Source organism: Pomacea canaliculata, linkage group LG9, assembly GCF_003073045.1.
Source record: "Pomacea canaliculata isolate SZHN2017 linkage group LG9, ASM307304v1, whole genome shotgun sequence".
In the NCBI taxonomy this organism is placed as follows: domain Eukaryota; kingdom Metazoa; phylum Mollusca; class Gastropoda; order Architaenioglossa; family Ampullariidae; genus Pomacea; species Pomacea canaliculata.
The window spans coordinates 19,463,339-19,480,855 of record NC_037598.1 but is presented as its reverse complement, the minus strand read 5'-3'; the positions used below and the strand labels follow the sequence as shown (position 1 = coordinate 19,480,855).

The window sequence follows — 17,517 nt, the reverse complement described above, 5'->3', positions numbered from 1 at the left end:
TGGTCCTCGTAGTAAATGTGTGCCCCACCCCATTCCCACGCACACAGAAAGATAAGCAAAATGTATAGAGTCAAACCGAGTATTCTGCTGACTTGGGAAAACTGACCAATAATTTACTAAAGACGACAGTGCTTGTCTGGTTTATACTGGCTTACCTGGTATCTGGAGGAGCATATCCCAAACCCATTATACTTCCCGCCTATTACTTTACTGTGAGGTTCAGCGTGTCAGAAGCACACCGTGGTTTGTGGCAACAAGGTCGTTTAAGATTTTCTCCAGTGAACTGTTTTACATCACGTGACATGTCTGCACGTGAATCATACACCAAGGACGTGTATAGGTGGATTGCTGTTTGTTTGCCAAGACCAACGCTGAGCCTCTTGCGAAGTGATCCGCTGTTAGTCTCGTCGAGCGTAACAAAGAATGTGAATAAACCGGAAGCCATGTCGTCTAATGCCTCGTTTAAGTAGTTAATCTGAAATGTGAATAAACCGGAAGAAATGTCGTCTAATGTCTCGTTTTAGCAGTTAACTGGAAATAATAGTATGCCAGCAGTCCAGGGATAGATAGTTCGTGCATACACAAAGGACGCGTGAAAGCGTCTCACACATGCAAGGTTTCCAGCAAACAACTATAGGCGACCCATGAACGCGATACAACAAGGGGAGAGATGAATGAACAGTTCTATCTGAGACGGTTTTGAGATAGCTGCCATCTAGCAGACATGCGTGTCTTTCAGTAACTAATTCGTACTCACATGGTCTATATATATATAGGCTAATTAAAACTGCACTAAGAATGAGTGTAGGACACTTCCGTTCCTAAAACAAGGTAAAGCACTAGACAAGACTTGCTTTATTTCAAAAGTCAAATGAGAACACCGAGTTTCGCTACCTACTAATGCTACGGGGCTGAGTAACCTTTCTAAAGATCACTCGATCGTCTCTTGCTGGCCAAGGTGCAAGAAGGTATAGTGGCAACAAAAAACTGCGGGCGCTGTTTACAAAATATCCTGTACTTATTTCACGCAACCCTTGATATTTTTTGTAAAATAATACTATCACTAATTTGAGAGTTCCTACACCCTTCCCTTCTCTAGGCACATGAACACAGTCACAAAACATACACACAAGTGTCAGTGTATTTGTGATTAGAGTAATCAATGCAAGTTGTTAGAGTTATCCTTCGGGAGGGGAGCGCGGGGTTATCGTATGGTCTAGAAATCTACTAGTCCTTGTGAGTCTTCACTGGTCTCCTTTCTTCGATCTCACTAACATCCAGATGTGTTTTCAATTTAGCATGAGTGTCAGACACTGATGAAGTTGTCTTCAACAAGATGGACGGGAGTATTTGAGTCTGTGACTAGGCCCCAAGATGCAAGGGAGGGCACTCTTAAAATATATCCGTTCTTCCGGTCCATGCTTGTGTTAGGCTGTATACTGTAACAGAGTGAATGAACACGTGCATTTGTGAGCCCTGCAGTATTTTGGTAATAACCCATCTTCAGAAGTTCAGTAAAGCGTAAAAGGTTTGTTTTAATACCTATATTATTTCAAACTGATTTTTTTCCTGTTCTTATAAGTATGCGTATATAACATTTTTATGCTACCACAATACAGACGACAGCATGGAAACTGAACAACAGCAGAAAAAGCATCGAAGGAAACAGTCTGGAACCAAAGCAGAAAAGAAAAGTAAGAAAACGAAACATGAACAGGAGCTGACAGCCAAACAGCGAAATCCCAAGGCTTTTGCTATTCAGTCGGTCAACAAGGCAGCAAAGCTCTTCCACAGGTATAGTTGTGCATTCTATGTTTATGCCAACAATCATTCTTTTGAACATAAATAATTTTCTTTGCTTTATGTGAATTTCTTTAAATTAAATATTTGGAGAGATGTTTCAGTGCTGTTGCACAAACTTTATCCAGAGAGTTAATGTTTTTAAAAAGTTATACATAGAACTGTGTGCCTTTCTATGCTGAAGTTTTTTTTTCTTCTTTCAAAATCTCAGTTAAATTCTAAAACTTTTAATACTTCCAATGCTACCTACTAAAAAATAATTGCTTAGTGTCATCAATTATTTGTATTTAGATGGCACAGGGAAAAAGATGCAATCCTGTTGCTTGGCATATTATTTTATATTTTCAGCAGACTATGAAGAAAAACCTCTTGATTAAAGTTTCTTTGTGTTGATTTTTTTTAGGTCTCAAGATGTCAAAACAAAAAAGATACACATTCCATTGCCTGATCGTTCAGTTCTTGAACCTCCTCCCATTGTTGTTGGTATAGTTGGGCCACCAAAAGTTGGCAAAACAACACTCCTACATTGCATTGTCAAGAACTTCACTAAGCAAAGGTTGAACAATGTGCAAGGGCCAGTCACAGTAGTGTCAGGTGAGACAGCTGCTAATGACTGAGAGATTTTTATATGCTTGTGCATATAATTTCTTTTTAATAGAGATGGAAATGATATCAGCCCAACATAAATTTTAAGATGTCATGGTGTGATTTTAAAATTCGTTTCTAGTTTAAAGGAATTTATTATCATTCCATAAATCTAAGTGGCATCCAATTAGCTATTTGCCTGTTCTAACTGTAGGTTTATCTATAAAGCAAATTTGGACTTTTTTCAAGCTCTTTGCTTTGGCAAAACATATAGCAATTGTTTTATTTTACTGTTCCTACTGCTAGAGAAGCAGTTTAACACTACTCTGTTCCCTTGTCAGCGGGTAGTGTTTTTCAAATACAGATGCAGGTAACAAAATGTATGAGTCATACAAACAGATCAACACTTATCAGCATACAAACATAAACAGATTAACAGCCTTATATTTTAAAACAAAAGAGAACAGCATCAACATCCAAGTTAAGTGGTAAGGTTCTTCAATCAAAGAGAAGTGGGGGAAAAAATGAGAGAAGTTTCAAATTATTTCTCGGGACACAAATTTTTTAAGTTTGGTAGGCAGCATGTTCCAGACAGCAATATTTGTTTAGAGAATAAGGCAGTAAATTAGCTGTATAAGGATGGTTTATGTGCATTTTGATGTTCCAGGCAAACAACGTAGACTGACTCTGATAGAATGTTCAAATGATATCACCATGATGATTGACATTGCCAAGGTTGCTGATCTTGTGAGTATTCACACAGCCATTTGAATAGCATATATGGTTGTGAGCTTCTTAAACTTTTGTTTGTTTGTGTATTCCAATGGTGTCATGTCTAATTTTAAAACTTTCTTAGCCATCAACACTAGATACTAGCTGTTAAGATTGTATGCAGAGTACAGAATTTAGAAAATGAACTCCATACCGAAGAGGAAAAATTTTGCTACTTAATATGCATCAGCTAGCTTTATTATTCATTTCAACAATAACTATATTGGTGCATACATCTCAGATAGAAAGGGATGCGTAAAATTTAATGACTAAGAAACTGACAGAGTTCACCAGGGAATGGATTTATTCAATTTAGTCTTTTTGTTTTGAAATTCTTTATCTTTATTTCCCATAAACATGCCTGACGTTATAACTAGTTTTACATATTTTCATCTTCAACTGAAGAAATAGGCATATCTATTATTAAAAATATTTTGCAGGTACTTCTGCTTGTTGATGCCAGCTTTGGGTTTGAAATGGAAACCTTTGAGTTTCTAAATATATGCCAGGTTCATGGATTTCCACGTGTTATGGGTGTACTGACACATCTCGATATGTTCAAGGACAACAAGCGCATACGAAAAACAAAGAAGCGCTTGAAGAATCGATTTTGGACAGAAATCTATCAGGTAATAAATTTCATGTAATTTTTGATTGTTCTTGATTCATTAGCTAAATACAAGAAAACTATCAAGAATAATGTATGGAGACAATCATAGAAGTGGTTTGTTAAGTTTCGTTTGAACCTAATTTATGAAGGGTGCTCATTAGAAAGATCAATGTTAAGCGGCGTTAGCAAAAAACGCAATTGTAAATGCAAATGCATTTCGAAGAACAAATTTCTCAATACTGTGTTGGCAACTAGAAATGGAACGCTTTATTTTAGGCATTTGATATCTTTCTCTTTAATTATATTGATCTGCAGTTCATAATTAATGTTGCCTCATCATTGCAGGGTGCTAAACTGTTTTATCTCTCTGGGATGATAAACCAGGAGTATCAGCGTATGGAAATCCACAACTTGTGCCGCTTTATATCTGTCATGAAATTTCGACCTCTCACTTGGCGGTCCTCACACCCTTATGTTCTTGCAGATAGGTATGTAGTTTTTGTTTCATGAATTATGCAAGATACATAATTATGGGCAGCACAAATTTTGCATCCTACTGTCCAAAAATATGTAACAGATTTTGTTTTTTGTCATTTACCTTTGTGAAGGGGTTTTCTTCACTCTGCTTATTAAGTTGATTGCTGAGAAGAAGGCAAAAGACTTGATATTGAGAATCAAACTAGCAGTCAACACTTTATGGTTTTCATTTGTTTATCTGTCATGGTCATAGGGTTGAAGATATCACAAACCCAGAAGAAATCCGTCAGAATCCCAAATGTGACAGGCGAGTGACATTTTATGGTTATGTCCGAGGCATTGCTCTCAAGAACAAACAAAGCATTCACATTGCAGGTACGATTCTGTTTCCTTTCCTGCTTCACTCATCTTGGCGTGCTTAGAGATGTTTTTCTAAAGTTGTCTCTTGCTTCGATCGGATCTCTTTTTTTTTCCTTCTTCATTTTTTAATTATATTTTTATGAAGAAGTCAGAAATTAAATGACATAAGGTTACATTTGTCAGAAAGAATAAGTAGGGATCTTATTCTAGTCATAGATTCCATAGTTTGACAAAGAGTTGCTTTTGAATTGTCGTGACTGGATGACAGTATAGAGAGAAATATGAACTTGATTGCCTCTAACAAAAATAAAGAATGGATATCATGATAGAAATTATTATTAGCTCAGATAAAGGCTAAATGCTGTATCATCCTTTAATGCCATCAAAACAAATTTGTTTTAAGGGGCTGGAGATTTTAAAATTGCTGAAGCAGAGAGCTTACCAGATCCATGTCCTACCCCTGATATGGAAAAGAGAAGATCGCTGAACCAGAAGGAGCGATTGCTATATGCTCCCATGTCTGGTGTTGGTGGTATCATTTATGACAAAGATGCAGTTTACATCGATGTTGGTGGGAGCCATTCCCATACTGAGCAACCACAGGTAAGCAGGGAATTATAAGTTGTCATTTCAAGCAAAACAAAGGAATGATTTAATTCTTAATCAGTAAAGCAGTTTTTAAAATTTATATTTGTTTTTTTCTCCAGTAAGCATTTATGTTCTAGAAATTATTGACGTTGTGAAGGGTCAAACAAGTTTCCCTCTCCTTACCTCTGAAAAAAGTATTTTCCATCTCCTTACCTCTGAAAAAGGATGACTTTAGGAGCAACAAAATGTGGGGAAAATGTTTGACACTTTCCGATGTTTTCTATATGTCTTCAGGAAGCCTCACCAGCAAATGAGCTCATGTCTACACTCAAGGAAGCTAACCCAGTGGATACCAAAATGAATGCAAGTCAACTGTCACTTTTCCATAACAGCACGAAAATAGCAAATGAATGCTATGATGATGAGTCTGAAGATAAAGAAAGGTAACCAATGGGCATTTCATGGTGTATGCAGGAACTGCTTTCCTTGACCAGATTTTATCTTGATCTCCTCATTGTCCCTCATAGAGATAATTTGAGCTATTTTGAGAAAAGTGGGTTCAAAGGTTAGCATCAAGATGGTCGACCAGATTTGTTTACTCCTAAACTTTTGCAAACAAATCTTTTGATTGGTTAATATTTGAATCATTCTTTAAAGAAGTTGAACATTCAGACTCCGGGTTTTCTGCCAAGGTATAACATGATGGGGTTATGACAGGGAAACAGAATCGAAACAGTGTTTGAATTTCGTGTTATTTTTGGACAAGGTATTCATTACTCCTGAAAGTTCTAAAATATGCTCGTGGTATAAGTGTGTGGACTGGATGAATGAAGTTTATCCTGGAAAAAGTCAGAGAAAAGTCAATATTTTGTTTTTTTTTTACAGTTACAGACCATGTTAAACACAACTTGAGCTGATAAATGACTGCACAGAATGTATCATGCCTCATTTCACAAAGTACTATTCCTGGCTTGCTTTTCTGAACTCCCTGGCAATACTATCTGTCATGCTAACCAACATGTAACGACTCCATCTCACACTGTTTACTGTGCCTATACCTCTTCATATCTTCATCCATTGCTTTACTTCTACTCTTGTACCCCATCTTTATGTTGTTCAGTGTGTCTATATGTACTTCATTGTCCACTGGCTGGATAAATTATTGGTCTGCACAGAGAGTGCGATCTTTCTTGGTCGTTATGCTGCACATTTTAAGTTCACATCATTATTATTATTAGTATAAGTATTATTTCCTGTGTATTTAAGTGAACATAAGCTTCCGAGGGAAGAAGTCATCCAGGAAGAGAATGGTAGAGTGAGAAGACGCGCTGTGTTTGATAAAAGTGATGATGATGAGGATAACAGTGATGATGACAAGGATAACAGTGATGATGACGACAATAAGGAAGAGAACAGCCATGATAGTGGCACAGAAGAGGTCAGTTTTCTTTGTCTTGGCTGATTGCTTTTGGGATATTGTCATTCAAATATACATTTTTTCATGTAACCAAAAGTGGAATTATAATATTTTCTCAGCTTTGTCACAGCGCTGCAATTTACAGATCTTGTACTTTTACATTTTTTGTCAAATTTTGTTCTAATTAAAATATACACTAAACTTACTGTTATTTCTCATATGAAAGTTTTTTCTTTTATCCCCTTGACCAGAGGGAGAGTGAAACTGATGACGTGGATGGTGACACCTACAAGGATCATGATAAACCTCCAAAGAAGAATCCAAAGGTACAAGTACAAAATTTGATTTAACCAATGAAGAAAATTGATTTTCATACAAAAATAAAAGTGTGAGCTAAAACTTAGGGGAAGTGATTGTAAATTTTAAGACAACATCAATTGGTTTATTTTGTCACTCTTGCAACGGTTTTTATATATGGCACAATGGTTAGCGCCACTCACCAATACATTGAGGATTGGCTGTCTTTAGTTCTCGGGCACACTGTTCTTTCTCCGCATGTGATGTCCATTTATGGGGCTGGCTGCCTTGCTGTGTTACAGCCTTAGTTACTGGCTCTGCGTAAAACACTTATTTCCCCCCACTCACTCCAACCCCTCCAGTGCTCAGTCTACTTTTTCTTCTCTATGTCCAGCCTTTCGCTGAACACTTTGTCCTTCATACTGATTTTGCAAATGGTACACAACTCTATCACTCTTCTAATAAAGCTTTCATCATTGTCCTCTTTTCACCTAAAGCCTGTATATTGTGTTAAAAACATGGATGATTCTGGATAAGCTGCAATTAAATGACTCTAAAATGGAATTTTGTTGAGTGACCTCTCAGGCTCAGCCACTCAGTTGATTACATTAAAAACGCGAAAATAGGGCAAACGGAATTTTTTTTTTTCTTTTAACTGAGTGTGTCTGCAGTCCAGGCAGTTAGATAGACAGCAAACTTTGTATGAAAGACCCTATGAGTAAGATTTGTCAGCTTGTCTACTAGCAACTATCAACACAAGCTATACATGCCACTACCTCAATATCAGGCGATATAATTTCTTGTTACCTGTCTAGTTTTATTTTGTCTTCATAGAAGTCTCTTTTTGCTGAAATTTCTGATCATTTAGTAAAGAGGGTGCATAACTTGCTGTCTGGTTCAGTTTTTTGTGCACCCTAAAAGGCCCTGACATCTCACTTTCGAAAAATTGCATTGGCATCCTGTCCACCAATAAATAGATAATAAACTGTCTACCATGTGTTCATGTTAACAATCATACTGCTTCTGTCTCATTATGTTGACAATCTATGTTTCTTTCAGGTTTCCACACTCTTCATCTTTCTGTCATTATGACCCTGTAGTCTAGAACATAACCTGTCTCTTCAACATTCAGATGCTGCAGACTATTTTAAAAAGTGTTAAAAATTCCTTAAAAAGTGTTAAAAATTCCTGATCTGCGTTCTAGTTTAAACAGTGACTTCCTCCAGTCTTTCTCACACACACACACACATATTTTTCATTGCCAGTTGCTGTGCATGTGTTAAAATCTGTTTGTAATGTAATGTTTGTAAATGCCTTAAGTTATGTATGTATCATTTTTGTTATTACTATTGTCACTTGTAAGATCTCAAATATATGTATAATTTTTTTACTGTCTTGTAAACTTTCTCTTAATCTTCGTAGGTTGATGAGATCTGAAGCTAGACTGAGCTTAACACTAGAGAATGTTATTGTAAGAGGTTCTTTTGCAAGAATCTTTGCTGGTTTCATTGCTTTGAAAATATGTTTGGCATTATATTCTGAAATATTATTGTCTAGAGAGAAAAAAATATTCAACTTTTTTTCCTCTTTGTCTCTTTCTCTCATTTTTTTGATCTGGGTTGATCTGATCAGATTGAAAGTGAAAAACTGATCTTTGCTGGTGATTCTTCTTCTGATGATGATGAGGATGATGATGATGGCGATGACAATGAAAGGAATGAGGAGCTAGAGGAGGGGGAGAAAATGTCAGGTAAATACAGTTATATGAAGGTTAGTTCTTGGTTTCTTAGTGTGTTTAAATGATTAAATGTTGTATGTTCTAATTTGACAAGCCATATTGATGCTGTTTTGCATTATTGGCTGATAAATATATTTCTGATGAGAATAAAAGCTTCATAAAACTAAACTTTTCTTTACCGTGTGTCTTTTTCTTTTAGAAATTCCACTATGGAAACAAAATTTGACAGAAAAGGCAACTCTGTCATTTAATAAATCACGGAGAACTAACTACCTGAAGTTAATCTACGGACAAAGTGAGTACCTGCATGCTTTTTGTGGTCCAGAAGTACTGACTAGGGATGTTATTTATAGCACCAGTCACTATTGTTATTGTCGCCATCAGTGTATTTAACTGTATTCTTAATTACAGCTCTAACGCCTTCCTTTTGAAGTCATGATCAGAAGAAAACAGAAGGACCTATGCTTTTCTGGGTTGCATTGGTTTTTTGGTTCAGACAGTACTCTGTCATGTATAAGAGTTAATCTTGTTTTCTTGCTTTTCCAGTCAGGATTTATAAGTGCAGAGAAGTGTTCCATTGGATACAAATATAACAAAGATGTCATTTGGTCCAGGTGATCATGAGGAAGAAGAGGATAGAGAAAAGGAAGATGACCTTGGGGGTCTGTTTCGTATGTTGAAGAGGAAGAGAGAGGCAGGAAGGGAAGATTATAATATCAATCTTCTCGACAGCTCACGCTTCCCTACTGAAAGCTTAGACTGGGGTCAAGAGGAGGTGAGACATGTTTCAGGGTGCAAGCTGGTTTACAATTTTGATGACAGCAGTTTTTTGGCCACTTGCTTTCGCTTAAAACAAAAGTAATAGAAATTTGTTTCTGAACTTTTCTTTTTATTAAATTTTACTGTGACTAGGCATTTATGCTCTGTATGTGTGCATGCACTTATTAATCTGGCATGAAAAGAAAATATGCATCACATGTTGCGAACAGGTGCGAGAGCGTATTCGAGATTGTTTCGAGTCAGGAACTTGGGAGAAGAGTGAAGATGCAGCCGCTCGTTTAAAAGAAGATGGTATGGCTATTTTTGTTCTAGTTCTTGTGTTCTAACAGTCACCAAATTTTGACAAATCTTAGTTTTTGCAAGATGTACTCATAATAAGTGATCCTACAGAAAAGACAAGTGTATAATGTTCTATTGACTATTGGATTTCCACAAAATTCAAGGTAAGAAGCAATTGATGTTACCTGTGTTGTTTATTGCATAGGCAATTGTTTATTGGTTCAAATGAAACTGTTGGTGGTTCATGCTGTCTGGACCCATACATGTATGTCACATGGCCCAGCCATGTGTCATTTAGTCCCTGCTGGGGTTGACGCTGTGAATGGTTTAGCTTGCTGTATTTTAGTAGCTGTGTGGAATTGGAACCGTCTTAGCTGTTGTAGGTGATCTGCACAAAGATCATAGCAGTACGTTTTTTCTGCATGATTATCTGGGTTATCTAACCTACCAGATGAGCTGTATGGCGATTTTGAGGATCTGGAGGTTGGAGAGAAACACCAGGCAAAGGAAGATGATGACAAAGAAGAAGTGGAAGCCAATGAGACCGAAGGTAATGAACGATGCTTGTCTTTGGTTATCTCACTTTCAGAGAAACTGCTTCTCAAAATACCATGTGCGAAAGAATAAAAACCACGAGGACATTCTTAGACTGTTGTAGCAGCTTAAAAAAGTAACTTAGTGAACTGAGTTCAGCTGTCGAAATCACCATCAGTCATGTGGTAAGTGTCTCGAAAATAAAGCGAAATTTTAATTTCTGCTGCAAATCTCGGTAACAATCAGGACTAGATGTGAAGGTTTACAAATTTGAGTGAACTTGCAATGCTAGTTATTTATATACTTTGTCTAGAATGCAAGGATGTAACGGACAAGTACTTAGTAGAGGGGGTTAGGAGGGAAGATCGACAACCGTGGTTGATCTGATCTAGCGTAGTGGGCTGGAAGTTGTTTGCCCTTGAGCAAATGACGTAAACTGTGATGTCAAAATAAGGTGACGTAAAAGATAGAGGAAAATAACGTTAGAAAAAGAAAACGGTGGGCAGAGAGCTAACGGCAGAACCGAAGTGGAAGCTGGTGGATTTTCTCGGGACTTTCTCGCTACTGCTGCGACAGCGGAATAAGTATTACGGGAAGTAATACCGTGGTTAAACTACAGGTGGATGTACTTCACAGATCGTGATACACTGTAGTCCGTGTCCGCACCGTGGGGGAGCTCTGTGGCTTGGGCATCCCGCAGTACAGTTTCTTGGTGGGGCCAAGAAACCACACACTGGCGTAAGCGAGAAAACAACGGTCCCAGAACGGAAAACTTGGTGCACCGACCTCCATCTGTCGCCTGGAAGGGACAGTTCTTAACAGCCTGAGAGTAAGCGCCGGTGGAGGAAAGGTTTCCTCCCCGGCCTTCAGCTAATCTAACATCATCCTGCCAAACACCCAGGAGGCGGCCGCATGCGCAAGACCGAGACGTTCCGCTTGTAAACTGTTGGTATCGTAAAAAAACCATTTATTTTTAATAATAAATAGACTTCGTGGAAAGAAGATCAGAGGGACTAATTAGAATAGAGGACTTGGGAGGGACTCAAAGACTTTAATATAAAAAGGTTAATGTTTCATCAAGAACGAACATTTTTTTAATTATTCTTCATCAGTGACAATATTTATGAGAGTCGATTTTATTGTTAACTTTAATAGTACGTTGGATGTGTTGATACTTTGCCTTTGTTTCATTTGACATTGTATTTGAATTGAATAATTATTCGTGCCTCTAAGAAGGTACGCCCACCCTCAAGCGATCAGGATATTTTGGTTTGTGGAAAGAATGCGCGTGTCTGTGGATGGTCCATCAGAGCTTTACATCGTTTTCACAGATAACAAAGTTTGGGCGGGGGTTGGATTGTCTTACTCAAACCAAATGTCACAAACAGAATGTGTGAAGACACGTATGTATAACATTCCTAACAAATAGAATGAAAAATGCTGTCTAGTCAAGTTTGGAGCCATTCAGTATCTAGAGAGCACATCATTGTCAGCCCTCTAAAAGACCAGACAGCTGATGCTTTTCCCATAAATCTTTGACAGAAAATAAGGAACCACCTAACCACAAAAATAAACATCTATAGTCTAGACCCGGGGTGGGCAATTAATTTTCCCAAGGGGCCGCATGAAAAATTGGGATGGTTTTAGAGGGCCGGACTAATATAGTTAACTCAGTTTTACCCAATACTGTATATATAGTGTGTATACTGGCGGGCGGGCCTGATCCAGCCCGCGGGCCGCCCCTTGCCCAGGTCTGGTCTAGACCTTACTTAGTATGATGATAGCAGGTATCAAACTGACATGAAGACAAGGATAGTTAATGATGATCGTTGAGGAGATTGGGAGAGAGATATAGGGGTATAGGCAACGGAGATTGGTGGGGGGTGGGAGAGATGTTACAAATACTTGATATGGCATTATTCTGTTTATTAATTGATATATATTATTAATAATATTTTCAAGGAACCTCTAGGGTGGTGAAACAATAAAACATCTTGTTCCATTTCAGTACATTTTGTGGTGTTTACGACAATATATAGTTTCATGATGCACTCAAGTTTCTGTAATTTTTTTCCTTGAGCATTACTCTTAACAGCAGATCACGCAATGCTAGTCTATTGAGCGTTACTTCTGACTGCAGTCCACATAATGCTAGTCCATCTTCAAACCTCACACCTTGACTCCTTGATCTGTTGGCTGTCCTTTGCAGAATCCTGATATCAGTCCTTGTTATTCAATTTGTCTTTGCATTTTCTATGCTTGTCTTTTATTAGTCATCAGTACTCTTGTTCATCCTTCTGTCCTTCGTATGTTGTCCATGTCTCCTCTTGCCTCAAGCACTAAGAGCATGCTTCCTTATGCAAAATAAATCAGGCATTTTTTATTACCATTTTTAATAAATAATTTAAATTCTTGCCACAGGAGAGAAAAAAAGCAAAGCAGAAATGACTGCCATGGAAATAAGGATGCAGAAGAAAAGAAAAATGAAAGAAAGTTTTGATGAGCATTATGATTCCAAGGGAGATGATGCCTTTTACACAGCATGGAAGGCAGAAATCGAAGAGCAGGCAAAGGTTTGTGCAGTGTTTTCTGGATGATAAAATTGTGTAATCTTAGCAGTAAGGCATTTACAGTAATTGTTAATGAATAAAGCACTGAAGTCAAAAGATTTAATGCAGATAATTCTTTGTGAGATAATGAACCTGTTACTTAAGAAATTGAACGCTTTTCATTAATAAATCAGTTGGTCTATTCTGCAGCTGAACAGGGCCGAGTTTGAAGATCTCGGTGAAGAGATGAGGGTAAATTTGGAAGGGTTTCGCCCAGGACTATATATTCGCATGGAGCTTGAAAGAGTTCCATGCGAATTCATAGAATATTTTAACCCGTCTTATCCGGTGGTCATTGGCGGGATAAGCAACGTGGAAAACAATATTGGATATGTGCAGGTAAGCAAAGTGTGAGCAGCTGTAGTTAATTTTTATTGTTAGAACCTGTGACTACAATATTATTCTAATCCATATTAATTTACTGAAGTATTAAAATTGTTATTAATAATATATATATATATCAAAGAGAAGTGTGTGATTCTTTTCAAATCATGGCACTATGGTCCATTTCCTCATCTTTGGCAGACTCGCTTCAAGAAGCATCGCTGGTACAAAAAGACTTTAAAGACCAAGAATCCTTTGATTGTGTCTCTGGGCTGGCGGAGGTTTCAAACAATACCTCTATACAGCACGAAGGATGACAATATGCGACATAGGCTTCTAAAGTATACACCAGAACACTTACACTGCCATGCTTCTTTCTGGGGTAGGTGTCACATATTCGTGTATCAGCAGTGCAGAGTGAAACTAATCACTCTTTTTCTGACCCCTTTACAGCTTTGTCACCCAGGACCCTTTCAGTTATCAGCATTGTTACTCGTTTTGTTTTCATTGTTGTATAGTTTTCTTCACAAGCTGAAATTAGAAAACCATGTACATGTTCACCTCACTGCCAAATGGCTGGTTATTGAATGTAGTCCTACTGGATATAAGACAAGTATCTGTTTAAGTGAAGATAAGACAAGTATGCGTTTAATTTGATGGATATCTACAATCATAGCTCTTTTTTTACCATTTGCAGGTCCAATAACTCCACAAGGCAGTGGTTTCTTAGCTGTTGAAACTCTCGCTGAAGTTTCAGTACGTGCTTAAAACTTTACCCCCACTTTTTTTTTAAGCTTTATTTTTCTTTATTTTGCTTATTTCTTTTTTGTGAACAAGTTTCTCAGCGATACAGCTGAGCTTTATGAGATATTTCAAGGCATTTTGTTTCCTCTTAAACATGTTAGAAGACATAAATATTTTATTCATGGTTTAGGAAGACAGATTTAAAAGACCTGTTGATTGATAATTTTCTGTCCAAAGCGTGGCTTCCGAATCGCAGGAACTGGGGTTGTGTTGGAACTTGACAAGAGCCTGCAGATTGTTAAGAAATTAAAACTGACAGGTTCACCCAGCACGATCTTCCGAAAAACAGCCTTCATCCAGGTTAGAATTGATACAGTTGATTTGCTTTTGTTACATTTAGTTGGTTCATTTGCTTGCTCGTCTGGTGTACGTGATTTTGATTGTTTGATTGTCTTGTGCAGGGAATGTTCAACTCCTCCCTGGAAGTGGCGAAATTTGAGGGGGCGACGATAAAAACAGTCAGCGGTATTCGGGGCCAAATAAAGAAAGCCTTGAAATCGCCCCCTGGTGCCTTTCGGGCTACTTTTGAAGATCAAATTTTGAAGAGTGGTAAGTGTGACTGCAGACATTTTGCTACTAAAACATATATGTCCCCCCACTGTGCTGAATGGGTATTTCTAATGTATTATTTCTGTGAGAAAGTGGCAGTTTATGCTTCCTTTTCTACTTTTAACATATCTTGTTTGGCAATAATATTTGAAAAAATGGTTTTCATGAGCGAATACTTTACGATCTCATCATTTTTCATTTTCTGTTTCTGTGCATTGCTTCTATTCTAACCTTGATGATAACCACTGACTTTGTGTATTGAAAGGACGGAAAGCTATATCGATATGACATGTCCTGGTTTAGTGAACTTTAACCTCCATCAGGTTGGAAAATTATTGGTCAGGTTAGAAAATAGCCTCTATCAGGATGGAATGTAGTTTAACTTATCATTTTTCTTTTAGATCTTCACCCAGAAGCCTGCAGAGAGAGAGAAAAAGAATTTTTTAAGGCACTATTCCAAGATGTCATTTCATGAATCTAAATGTTTTCACAGACATAGTGTTTGTAAGGACATGGGTGCCAGTAGAAGTGCCAAGTTTCTACAACCCCGTCACAACTATGCTGCAGAAGGACAAATCACACTGGACTGGCATGCGCACTTTGGGACAGCTGCGGCATGAGCTAGGCATTCCAGTCCCACAATCCCAGGATTCTTTATACAGGGTATGTGAATGAGAGAGAAAAATACAGCAAAACAAATGATAGAAAAGGAGTTCTTTACTGGGCAAAGGGCAGATGTTTCAAACTTCCAACATGCTGTCAAGTCTGTATGTGTTGGCAAACAAATCAACCAAAGTTCCAATGCCCCAAATGTTTGTCCCCAAACCAGTGGTTTTTTTGAATTTCTCACATAACTTTGCCAAACTTGGTCAAATATTCTACAAGGTTGATGAGTTAAGAAAGACCTACATCCTCGGCTGATTTTGCAATTAGTAAAAAAGTAGGGTGTCACCACTTGAAAGAATTACATGAAAACAGTGTTAATGAAGGAATTGATAAAATGGAAGCAATTTCAAAATTGTTCTTGCATATCGGTTACTTATTTTTAATTTGAAATTCTCCATGGTTTTGTAATCCTTAAACTTTAACATAATAATAATACATTATACTAGAAAATTTCATTTTCTGATATTTTACTGATTTTTTTTTATTGAAATATATTTTAGTGTATCAGAATTGATTTATCTGTGTTTGGTCAATGTAGCCTGCTGAAAGAAAAAGACACAAGTTTTCAAAGCTTGTGATTCCGGAAACACTCCAGAAGGAACTGCCTTTCAAGATCACCCCAAAGGAGTTCGCATCCCAAACTGCTCCCATCAAACGAATAGCAGTAATACGAGAACCACGAGAATCAAAGGTTAATATTTGCGTTTCATCTTTTTTTTCTGAGTCTTTTGTTTTAGTTGATGTAATTATTTCATTTACTTTTACAAAGGAATATTTTCCACAATAAGCATTACTGTGGGCTGATTTGAAGCAGTGTGACCAGTATTTTCTGGAAAAATTTGAATCTGGTTCTCTCTCTCTCATGCAGATAGAATATTCACTGTAGAAATTTCGCAAACCACACTGAAGTGTCAAATTGATCTGATCTGTATAAAGTACCAAGAAGAAGCAAACTGTCTCATTCTACAACCATACCACTAAATTTCAGAATCTCATTCACAAAAGAATTTCAACCCACTGGTGTTGCATAAGGGTTTCAGTTTGAGCAAACTTACTAATCTTGTTACTTTCCTCATCCCAGATTGTTTTTTGTACAATTCTTTTGTGATCCACAAACACAAGTAACTTTTGTGATGAGTCAATTGCTGGTACACTGTTGCTTTCCAGATTGCCAAGATGATGCACATGCTAAAGACAGTCCACGAGCATCGACAACGAACAGAGCATGCCAAGATGAGAGTGAGAGCTCACAAGCATCAAAAGCAGAAGGAGTTGGAGGAGGAGAACAAGGCTATGAAGCTGAAGAAAGCTCGTACTGAACTTTACCGGGTGCTTGGCAAAATGGAGAGGACCAAAAAGAAGCACAATAGATGATGGGGATAGGGGTTTGGGGATGGAAGGGAAACAGTTATTTTTGTAAAGGATGGGTGGGTTGATGACATGTTGACCAACATCAAGATGGACATAAAACAATCAGCAGAAGATGTTTTCCTTCCACCGTTTGCCTTGGTGAAAGGATCAGTGACATTTCAGCTGAAAGAGATTTCTACAGACGGAAGAAGAATACACGGTGTCTCCACTACCCAAGCAACTCGTCCCTTAAGTGCGAGAAATTCTGATTTGTAGACATAAGAAGCAGATTTGTGTAAACAGAGAGATTGCTGTAAACTTTTGTGTAAATTGAATAACACATACATGCAGTGCTGTCTTTACTATAACACAGACACAAGCCCAGACACACATCTTACAAAATCATTAATGTAACTGCAGCGCATTCCGTCTTCCCATACCTCTGTAGAACTGGCAGGGAGACAAGCCAACAGACTTGTTCATGTTGGAGCGGGTGCATGTGGCTGGGTAGAGGTTGGATGGTGTGTGCTTGTGAAGAGAGAATTGTTGCAAGAGATGAGGTGGAGGATATAATCAGGCTTTAAGGGTTGTACTTTGTAAAGAACATCTGCACTTGAAATGCAAAGCACAAAAACATTTGTGGGTGTGGAATGTATATCTTGTTTTGATATCTTCAGGTGTCACTCTGCCTTAAGATGTTGAAAATAAACGATGAATATTATGCCTCGCAGGCCCATTTCAGTTGCTGTTTTTAGTTTTACTTTCTTTGTTGACGCTGTTCAAAAGCAATGGTTTACATCCTCCATTTTTCCTCTCCACTGCTCACATGCGTTCCCAGAGGCTAAAAGCCCTTCATGAGATGCTGCTGAGGCTTGCTTTTTTGTTAGAAAGTTAAAGCTTAATTTTAAAAGTGTTGGTAAAACCGTACACCGGAGTGCTGTTTTAAGGAATGTAATTCTAGGGAGCGCGTCTGAAGTGA

General features: G+C 37.7%; 1 protein-coding gene across 1 annotated transcript; it reads left to right on the top strand.

Moving 5' to 3' along the window:
- The first annotated feature begins 1,382 nt into the window (after positions 1-1,382).
- Positions 1,383-17,429, top strand: LOC112572554 (ribosome biogenesis protein BMS1 homolog). Its single transcript, XM_025252288.1, has 25 exons — positions 1,383-1,528; positions 1,620-1,794; positions 2,204-2,394; positions 3,053-3,132; positions 3,597-3,785; positions 4,112-4,254; positions 4,497-4,618; positions 5,007-5,206; positions 5,486-5,634; positions 6,458-6,629; positions 6,860-6,934; positions 8,538-8,655; positions 8,843-8,938; positions 9,258-9,418; positions 9,633-9,714; positions 10,154-10,252; positions 12,658-12,809; positions 12,996-13,184; positions 13,371-13,551; positions 13,867-13,925; positions 14,151-14,273; positions 14,375-14,522; positions 15,016-15,185; positions 15,727-15,879; positions 16,356-17,429. The coding sequence occupies exons 2-25, from the start codon at positions 1,628-1,630 to the stop codon at positions 16,560-16,562; spliced, it is 3,426 nt and encodes a 1,141-aa protein (XP_025108073.1). The 5' UTR covers positions 1,383-1,528; positions 1,620-1,627; the 3' UTR covers positions 16,563-17,429.
- The last annotated feature ends 88 nt before the right edge of the window (positions 17,430-17,517 follow it).